This window comes from Formica exsecta, unplaced genomic scaffold (genome assembly GCF_003651465.1).
Source record: "Formica exsecta isolate Colony F162 unplaced genomic scaffold, ASM365146v1 scaffold120, whole genome shotgun sequence".
Taxonomy (NCBI): domain Eukaryota; kingdom Metazoa; phylum Arthropoda; class Insecta; order Hymenoptera; family Formicidae; genus Formica; species Formica exsecta.
The window spans coordinates 2565205-2575514 of NW_021848537.1; the positions used below are offsets into that span (position 1 = coordinate 2565205).

At 38.6% G+C, this 10310-nt stretch overlaps 3 protein-coding genes across 4 annotated transcripts in view; 1 reads left to right on the forward strand and 2 right to left on the reverse strand.

Annotated features, from left to right (window-relative positions):
* LOC115241430 (S-adenosylmethionine decarboxylase proenzyme) overlaps positions 1–2596 on the reverse strand; it is an 8928-nt gene extending 6332 nt beyond the window's left edge. Inside the window, exons 1-2 of one of the 2 annotated variants that reach the window (XM_029817193.1) lie at positions 2136–2596; positions 88–174 (exon numbers count right to left, since the gene is read on the reverse strand). In XM_029817193.1, coding sequence (XP_029673053.1) covers positions 88–174; positions 2136–2266 — 218 coding nt within the window. In that variant the 5' untranslated portion in view covers positions 2267–2596. Of the gene's footprint in view, positions 1–87; positions 175–1825; positions 2051–2135 lie in introns of those variants that run through there. The other variant, XM_029817197.1, reaches the window with a different exon arrangement.
* Positions 2597–3985: 1389 nt separating this feature from the next.
* Positions 3986–7467, reverse strand: LOC115241325 (U3 small nucleolar RNA-associated protein 14 homolog C). Its single transcript, XM_029817030.1, has 6 exons — positions 7181–7467; positions 6861–7077; positions 6305–6625; positions 5951–6202; positions 4879–5859; positions 3986–4666 (listed from the first exon to the last, which is right to left on the reverse strand). The coding sequence occupies exons 1-6, from the start codon at positions 7402–7404 to the stop codon at positions 4175–4177; spliced, it is 2487 nt and encodes an 828-aa protein (XP_029672890.1). The 5' UTR covers positions 7405–7467; the 3' UTR covers positions 3986–4174.
* A 1181-nt stretch (positions 7468–8648) lies between these two features.
* The window catches only part of LOC115241502 (coiled-coil domain-containing protein 6), a 7872-nt gene continuing 6210 nt past the window's right edge, over positions 8649–10310 (forward strand). Inside the window, exons 1-3 of the mRNA XM_029817268.1 lie at positions 8649–9252; positions 9447–9987; positions 10068–10166. Coding sequence (XP_029673128.1) covers positions 9031–9252; positions 9447–9987; positions 10068–10166 — 862 coding nt within the window. The 5' untranslated portion in view covers positions 8649–9030. The remainder of the gene's footprint in view (positions 9253–9446; positions 9988–10067; positions 10167–10310) is intronic.

Sequence of the window (10310 nt, forward strand, 5' to 3'; positions counted from 1 at the left end):
GAATGCCTTTACGAGGATTCAACAAAGGATTTGTTACCTGAGTGCGGATCTCGTTTAATATTTCAAATCGTAAACGAAAGGACTTACCTAAGAACGTAGGCTTCCACTTGATCATTGCGACAGAAACTGATGATCTCGCAACGGACCATCTTCAACAACGATTCCCACTTTTGTCTGAAAAAAGGAAAAAAAACGACCATTATTTGCTCAGTCAGCCGATAGATTATGTGAAGTCCGTTTAAACGGTCAGACTTTCGGGTATCATTATACACGAAAGTTTCGCAAAATTATATAAAAATATATTAGATCAAAGAGATACGCTATCTCTCTTCATTCGCGTCTCCGATAAACTGTGGAAATTTATTTTTATACGCTGCGCACTCCTATTGCATCATAAAAATATGTAAAAATATTCGATTAATTTTGCGGTTCGACAAAAATTTAGTAATAATAAAATACTTTGTTAATGCATTGAAATAAATTAAACCGCGAAAAGAATCGATTTTTACATGAATAATTTACGAAACTCGATCTTTATTACACGAAATTATAATTCTCTCTGATATATCTTTGGAGAGAGAGGGAGAGAGAGAGAGATTCGCATAATGAATAATTTGGAAAAATATCGTTAAAATAAAAAAATTTATAAGAGAAGAAAATGTATAACTGTGTATAAAGCTTGATTTTCTATTTTACCATTTATTACAATCAAGTTCTCTCTTGTGATACGGAGATCAAAGGTGTTCTTCGAAGGTGTTTGTTTATTTGACTTGCAAAACCTTGGCTCTCTAACAATAAATTAAAATGATTCAATTCTTTTTCAGTCGTTGAAGCGACGATATTAAGGGAATCTCTCGTCATTAAAGGAATCTTGTCCAGCTCGACACAACTCGATTGAAATCCTCGTCAACGTCGGAACGTCGGAATTTCACTCTCCCGACCTCCTCTCATCAGCCGGTGACGACGTAGTAGACTTCTAAATTTATTGTCGCCGCGATATGCGAAAATAAACGGTGTGGTCTACGGCATTACCGGTTTACTCATCTAAGGCGCACCTTGCGAGGTTCAACGACACCCCCGACGTAACACGTAAACAACCGCAACAATCGGCATCTCGAATTGGTTACGCCGCTATTAATCCGCGGTTACATAATATCGCCAACGTGACCGCCACATGTGGAGTTGAGCAAATTCTTCGAGCGTCCTTGTCTTACATTATCGATTACTTTAATTCACACACACACACACACACACTCTCTCTCTCTCTCTCTCATTAACCGAATGTCTTTTATGAAGCTTTTAGAATCGTTGCTTGTAGATTGTGAGACGGAATCATTGACGAATTAAAGATCGAGATAAGATCGCGAGGATATCGTTCGTCAGATTTAAGGGCCTCTACGAGCGTTCTTTCCACGCACATTTTTTTACTATCTGAGATAAGCGCTTATACTATTGTAGGTTAATATTTGTAACGAGATAACTAGCTACTGATACGACAAGAAATGACATTCCAGGGTTTTCGAAGAATATATGAAAGAAATATAATATAATGTGAAATATAATATGTGATATGCGCAGCCATTTTTTAATTTTGATAACTCGACAGCGATAGCTTTATCCTTGACACATCTGATTGTGAGCTGCGAAGAAAGATCTCTTTGTCTAATGATCCGTTTTTATTCCAGTATCTCACGACTTTTACAAAAGCGAATAAGTGTGATTCTCGGAAAATTTTCACTACCTCAACTTACTTTATACCTTATCTGTCATAGAATGTTTGCTTTTTTTTTTTTTTCAAACGCGCGAATCAATCACGTCGACGCACCTGGCAATGTTTGTGGCTGGCTTATTTTCGATAGAATTGTCAGAAATGCGTATACACACGCGACATCGACCGGGACGACGTAAACGATCCAACCTAGCTTACTGCTTCGAACGCCGTCGACGCCGGCGCGGCTCGTCATCATTCATCCTGGCCGAGACCGGCGCCGACTGTCATCATTCTCGCAGAGACGAAGAAGGAAGAGCACAGCAAGAGGAAGAGGAAGAGGAAAAGGAGGAGGAGGAGGAGGAGGAGAAGGTGAAGGAGAAAGAGGAGGCAGCGGCAGCGAGACGCCGGCGGGCGTCGTACTTACCGCGGTATCTGTCGCAGATCACCCTGGTGCTGTTTGAGGCCCTTGGAGCTAGTGAACCAGATCTCGAGGAGCTTCTCGACGCCCTCGAAGAACTGCACGTTGTCGGCGCAATCGTCCTTGGTGCTCGCCATCCTCCTCCTCCTCGTCGTCGGTCGGTTGCCCGAAATTACGGAGCGGCACGCAATTGTGCGTTCTCTCTCTCTCTCTGGTTCTTTTTTTTTTCTCTTCCTCTATCTGTCTGTATTTCTCGCACTGTGTCGCTTCTATGTATCTCTCAACGCCAATCGACTCGCTCGTGAAATTGTACGTGGAACAAGATATTCAAAAGCACTCTAGTCTCGGTGACGCGCGCTCGTAGACTGACTTGACACACTGACCACACCAGAAGTACACTGATTGACTGATTGACGGACGGGATGGTCGCCGGTGCTGCCAAGACACGCTGCTGCGCCGCCGCCGTCGCCAGCCAACCGCCACGCTGCACGGTTCGCGCGCTTCTGCAGCGTGGCGCCGCGAGCGTCGCCGTGCCGAACTACGCTCGACGCTCGCGCATGCGCACGCGACGGACCGTGAACGCGAGTAATTGAGAATTCGCACTGCGTCCGATATCCGAGATACGACGTCCGGGATTCAATAGGAGAGCTCGTTTACTAGGGATAAAAATGTCGTTGGATGAAACCCGCATTTTCTATTGGATATCGAAGCGTCAAACGACACAGGGTAAATCCTCTATAAATCTTTCATAATTAAAGACGAATAACCGACGTATGATTGTTGCTGTAGACAATTCTTTTTTCACTTGGATCGAAATTCAATCTCTCGTGATTATCGGTAATTACGATTCAAAATAGCAACAATAAATTAATCGTGCTATGGATCTAAAAAAATTATATGAATGCAAGAAAGATGCCTAATACAACATATGCTTATCTTCTCTCGCAAAAAAAATATATATTACTATAAAAATTAAATACTTTATAAAAAAGATATAATAATAAATAAAGGAAACAAGAAAGAAACAATGCCATGAGAAATGAATCAAATTATATTACAATACATAATTGAGATTATGTAATTTTACATTGATTTAGATTCAATAAATTATTATAAGTAATTGATTTGAATCTTTAAAGAATAAATTTTAATATTTATAAAAAATTTCTGCGAGATAAGATTGCGCGTCATTTTGATTAATGATAACAGATAGATTGTTTTATATTTAATTTGTTGATTAATTTAATGAGATGGAATATTTGATATGTTGATAGCCAACGATATATGTATTTCACGTGCTCGTAATTTAAACATATATTTAAAAAATGAGAATTTTGTTTCAATATATGATAAATCCTTAAAAAAGTGAAACTTTCCTGTTCAATCATCAGAGATAATCGATAAATAAAATGTAAATAAACAAGATAAAGAAATCAGATCTTTTGTGATAAAATATAAAGCAAAATAAATAAATCAATAATGCACAATATTTTAAGAAAAAGGTTTAGTTGCTTTCACAAAGATATGTTTCTTTATCACTTCAATTATGACAATTAAAAGCAAATGCAAATTTAGATTGCTTGTTAATTTAGAAAAGATTATCATCTTGTCTTCTTCTCCTAACAATATAATTGAAAAGTCATGCCATTTCAAAAATTATTTTAAACAAGAAACATAGTTACTGATATATTATCTTCATTTTTCTTCCTGCGTGCTTTCGAAATGGCGAGATTTATTTTGTTAGATAATAAGTTTTTGTGCTTATGGGAAACTTGTGTAGTAATTTTTGCGCTGTATGAATATATAAAGATTACATCATCTTTAGGCATTGAAAAGAAAGAGAGAGAAACACAACATTATTTTTGCCATAATTTGAACATGGCAGCTAAAAATTTATTTAATAAATTGAACACATGCTATCAATTTATCATGCAATCGACGAATGTTAAACATCGCGTTATAAGTAACTAATAGTTTATTAATCAATAATTTGAAAAATGCAAGTTTTATGTACAATACGAAATTGTTCAATAGTATAATCAATCTTATTGCGCAGTTACATTTGGTTTGCGTCTTCTTTTAACATTCTTCGCGATATTTTTTCTATCGTTATTTCTTCTATCGTTTCTTCGTTTTAGTGTTTTTTTCAATATCGGTTTCTTTACCAACGTTTCTTCATCCATCGGTTCGATTATCTGCCCAAGCTTGGTGCTGACCGCCGGCTGAATTATCCGCAAATGAGCGTTCATTGGGACGAAGGTCCGGCTGATGGGAGCCCTGAGGATCGCCTCGTAATCCTTCACCCTAGTGAATGGATATGGTAGCTCCTTGACTTGGTGTTGCCTTAACTTTTTGTCATCATCCTCAAATATAATTACTTTACCCTGGTTTTCGGGTCTACGCGGCATTTCTTTAGGTACGTTCAATATGAATCGTTTCTGTTTACGACGCACTTTACTTTTCTTAATGTTCGGCCCTGTCCAGCTCCCCCATCCAGGCAAGCTCAGATCAATATTCTGTGGCTGTGACTTTTTTATCTACAATCATTTTACAAATATTAGATTATTAAAACAATTTCTGTTAATTCTTCATAGAAACAAAGTTTTATTTGACATCTATGATCCGTTATAAACAAAACTATATCGATAGTTTCAAGATAGAATATGGTAACTCGCATAAATATCTTCATATGCATGCTTGTATTTGTATTAACAAAGTATATAATTTTTTTAAAATCCTTATTACATACCTCCTCCTCCTGTTCCTTTCTAAATTCCTCGACAACATCATCATCCGCAAATGCCTCGCTCATTATTTTGTGCATTTCCTCTTCTTGTTCGTTGTTCTCCTCCTCGCCCGTAACTACATCTGGCATCTGTGTCTTTAAGTATTTTGGTTTCATATTTAAATATTTCTTTGGATCTATTTCCACTTCATGGCTGTTGCTAGTCGGTTCCTGTTCTGTATTCGCTATTGTTTTTAAACTCATTAGATCCTTATCCATCTGCATGTTTTCCCTAGAAGTCGTTTCCTCCAATGGGCAATCTAAGATAGGTTTTTGTTTGGAATTTTCAAATTCGAGATTCGTCAAATCATCTTCGTCCTTCTCCTCCTCTTCCTCATGCTTTTCCTCTTTGTTGCTCGTTATCTTAAATTTATTCTTTAATTTTTGCAGTTTCAAGTCCACTTTATGCTTCAGTTTTTCCTCCATGGAGTCAAACATTTCGTCTATATTTTGCGATCTGTATTTCTTATTACACAGTTTACCTTTCGTTTCGCTACTATTTTCATTACATTCTTCAACATGCCATGCAGACGTAGCACCCATAGTGTCGCATAGATTTTCGCTCTTCTTTTCGTTCTTATCATTTGTATTTTCTTGTAAATTATTTTTCTCCACATTTATTGCTTTGCAATGCACTTTATTGTTACATAATGTCACCTTTTTCTTTTTCGATATAACTTCATTCAAAATTTCGATATTCTTCTCTTCTTTTTTCTCTTCCTTTTTTTCTTCTTTTTTCTGTTGCTTCTCATCCCAGTATCTTCGATAATTCTTGATGAAGTCATCGATTTCAGATTCAGTCTTCAAATTGTCCTCCTTATCATTTTTTAATAATATATCTTCTTCATCTTCCTCTTCCTCATCCTCATCATCATCGTCTATTCTCTTTAATTTTTGTGTCATTTCTCTGCTAATGGCCAATTGATTAGCAAGTACTTGTCGAGTCTAACAAAAAAAAAGAGCAATTATTACAATGTCCTTGATCATTTAAATATTATTAATATCGAAGTATTCCTCTAGTTAAAATAATACTCACTTCTTTGTTGTATTTGGCTCTGATCTGTTGATTCTTAGCCCATTGGCCTGTGTTCTTATGTCTTAACGATATTCTCTCTTCCGCGCGGGTTTTATCTAACTGTTCTAACTTTGCCAAAGCCTCCTCTGGATTAGTATTTTGCAGTTTCTCGAATTCTTTCAGCTGCTGCTTAATCTTGTCTTTCTTTTGAATGCGATGGAACTTTTTGCTTTTTATCTTACGCTGGCGATGTGTCTTCGCCTCTTGATACGACTAAAAACGCAAAAAAATCAGAGCCAATATCTCATCAATGTCATTCTTTATCTCCTACTCTCTTATTAGTAATCTTTTACAAATTGCACATTATTTATATACCTGCTGTGCTCTGAGCCTAGCGAGTTCCTTCCTCTTTAAAATCATTTCCTCTTTTGTCATTTTATATTTATTATCCTTCTTTTCTTCCTCGGCGGGAGGATATAGTAATGATGGATCCACTTCCTCAATTTTTTTCATTAGATCAGATTTTGTCTTGAATCCTTTCAAAAAGGCAGGAGTCTTTGAAGCATTGAAATCTTTCACTTCTGCTGTACGTTTTAATGGAAAAGACAGTTGATCCACTGTTCTGTTTCTAGCAATTATGCCGTTCCATTTGGTCAAATCCTTTTTGACATTATCATATCCAACTGCCCTTTTTATCTGCAAGTAAATTATAATTATTTTTAACAAAATTAATATTATATTTCTAATATACTTCTTTATATTATAAGATACCAAAATAATAATGTATTATAATCTAGAGATAATTTTATTAAATTATGATTTAATCATTTCAGACTGTCAGAAGGAGGAACAAGATAAAGTGGATCTTAACAAGGAATTAAATTAATTTTAAACAAGATAATTTATTTGACAATTTAATAAGACAACTCACTCTTTCAGCAGCTGGTTTCTCCAATGGTTTAGGAAGAACTCTGCTCTTCTTCTGAATGTATCGAAGCTTTTTACTTATATTGTTTTGATCTTTTCTCCGTCCCAGTGACTTCACCAAGTCTTGTATACGCACAGAATCCTTATCTGTCACTCCACTTTTTACTAAATGGTATTCTGACACTTGTATACTGGGTTCGCTTCTTTCAGCCTTCTTTACTCTGCGAAGGAAAGAAAACGATAAAAACCATCGATACATCCAAATTAATCAGAATTTCAATTACTTGACTCGTTTAGTAATATCATAATTTTGTTATTTCTTACCTTCGCCCTTTATCGAGCTGTTCCACAGCTCCGATAAGTTTCGAGTGATGTTCAGAAACATCCTGATCGCTGTCGTGTAAATTCTGATCGATTTCTGTGTCGCACATATTCGCAGTCGTACGAATCTTCTTTTCTATTAGCAGAGAGAAACCTGAGACGGGCCACGCCGCCGTTTTTCCTGTAACGCTTTCTCTAGCCGGTACAGTGGCGCTAACTGGATCCATTTTAGAGCCGGCGGAACTACGTGGCCGGATCCACTTTTCGGTGCCATGGTAAAACGATCGATTGGTGCATAAAATAACATCTGCAAAAAATATGTTTTACCTTATCTATTATCCTTAAACAAAAGCATTTCAAGCAATTACAAATGATATTTGTAATGTAGAAATAAAAAGTTTATAAAGTTTTATGTGAAAATGTTATATGTTATATAAGTATATTGATGACGTTGACATCAATTTTAACAATACACATTTGCTCAAGAGAAAGTGCTTATTACTCTATCGCTTTGAAAACTAGATGTCGAGTCCAAGTTTTCGAAGATTTATCTTCTTTTTTTAAATATTTATTTGTATTTATTAATATTTATTTATTATTAAAAAATAATGTATAATATTTAAACGTATGATATATTCACATGTATGATATATCCGATTTATGTCGCGTTTGATGCCATATTTTAATCGCATAAATCTTATCAAACCATTATAATTATTTTCAAATCGATAAAATACAAAATAAAAGTTTTAGTCTTTATTTTATGTTTATGTATGGACCTCTGGTGGCTCAGGGAGTAGCGCGCCTGACTCACATATCTCGGGTTCGATTCCCGACTCCGATCCTGGCCTGCGCTTTCCTATTTTTCCTTTCCGACATGCACCAATCGATCGTTTTACCATGGCACCGAAAAGTGGATCCGGCCACGTAGTTCCGCCGGCTCTAAAATGGATCCAGTTAGCGCCACTGTACCGGCTAAAGAAAGCGTTACAGGAAAAACGGCGGCGTGGTGGCCCCTCTCAGGTTTCTCTCTGCTATTAGATTAACTTAATTTTCTCTCTGTGTATCAAATATATGAGAAAGGAATAATCGCGCCGTTAAACTAAAAAAAAAAAAACGATCAATTTTACTGATAAACTTTAACTAATTTATATTATTCATACAACAATCTCATCCAAGCTTGGCCGAAAACGGTCAATGTATCCACGTGTTAATCACACATTTTCTACCAGACCCTATTAGCTTAGAGTTAGGTTAGGTTAGGTTGGCTGAGCCATAAAATGTATGAGAAATTTAGATTGCAATAATGCATGTACAACATTTCTCTAGGATGCATTATTTATAGAGTCCCTAGGTAGCGACCATCGATTGTCTCCAGAAATCGGATTCTCCCATTGGCCAGCGGGCGTTCGCGTTCGCTTTACCGTCTCGATGTTTTCTAGTCTATGACATAAGCGTCATGCGTCGTTCCCCCAGATGGCCCGCGAATGGCGTCGCGCGATGAGTCGCGGAACGCCACTTTTGCGGAACAATCGGCGAGCCAGCAGCGAGAGCGGCCGCCAGCGAACAGCTGATCCCCGGTTCTCGCCGATACGCCATCGCTCGAAACGTACGGGAGCACATGTTCGTCGCGCGTTAATTCACGCCACGTTTTCTCTCCGCCTTTTTTTTTTCTCATCCTCGACGGACGAGCGGGATCGCGAATCCGAGCGACACGCTCGCGTGGTCAACGCCGGTGACGGCAACACGCGCGCCTCCGTTCCCGGTTTCTCGTGCGATGAATAGCGGCCGGCGATAACCGGCGTACCGATCGTCCCCGTCGCCGTTGTCGTCGTTGCTTGCCGTGAGGAAACATGGCCGATCGCGATAGCGCGTCCGAGAGCGACTCGAGCTCGATTGACGGCGGACCGATTATGATGCCGCCGTCACCGGTGACGCGCGAGCAGCTGCAGAAGCGCATCGAGTCCCTGCAGCAGCATAACCGCGTGCTCAAGGTCGAGCTGGAGACGTACAAGCTGCGAGTGAAAGCTCTGCAGGAGGAGAATCGTGGACTGCGCCAAGCATCTGTCATTATAGTGAGTGCCGGTTTTTTTCTCTTATCTCTTAATCTCTTTCGCGGAAACGATGTCGTGGATTCGTTTAATTTCCGCGAGACGATATTTTTTTTCTGTTAGTCGGAATGTCAGTGGTCTTTGTGTTATTCTATATTTGCGAGAAACTTCCTTGCATTAAATGTTTGACACGCGAGATTCACGTTTTGTATTTGCAGCAAGCGAAAGCCGAGCAAGAAGAGGAATTCATAAGCAACACGCTACTGAAGAAGATTCAAGCCTTGAAGAAGGAGAAGGAAACATTGGCTCATCATTATGAACAGGAGGAGGAATGTCTCACCAATGATCTGTCAAGAAAGTTGAATCAGTTGCGGCAGGAGAAATGCAGGCTTGAACAGACATTGGAGCAGGAGCAGGAGTGCTTGGTGAATAAGCTGATGAGAAAGATTGAGAAACTGGAAGCAGAGACATTGGCCAAGCAGAGCAATCTAGAACAACTGCGACGTGAGAAGGTTGAGTTGGAGAACACGCTGGAGCAGGAACAGGAAGCTTTAGTCAACAAATTATGGAAGCGAATGGACAAGCTTGAGGCGGAGAAGCGGATGCTGCAGATTAAATTGGATCAGCCGGTCTCAGATCCTACTTCACCCAGGGACATCAACAACGGCGACACAGCCACAAATCTGAGCACACATATTCAAACCCTGAGAAGTGAAGTCGCTCGATTAAAGCACACTCTATTTATCTCGCAACAAGAACGTAAGCATTATCCTTTTTACCTATTTTCGATTTATATCGAGAAGTTTAGTTACCTAAATTTAGTACTGCTTGTATGTTAGATACGGAAAAAATGAAGCGGTATGTTAACGAGGAGAAGCAAATACGCGAGGAAAATCTGAGACTGCAGAGGAAACTACAGCTCGAGGTGGAGCGAGAAGTTTAGATTTAGTACTGCTTGTATGTTAGATACGGAAAAAATGAAGCGGTATGTTAACGAGGAGAAGCAAATACGCGAGGAAAATCGGAAAATCTGAAGGAAACTACAGCTCGAGGTGGAGCGTCCTGAAGCCTTGTGCAGACAT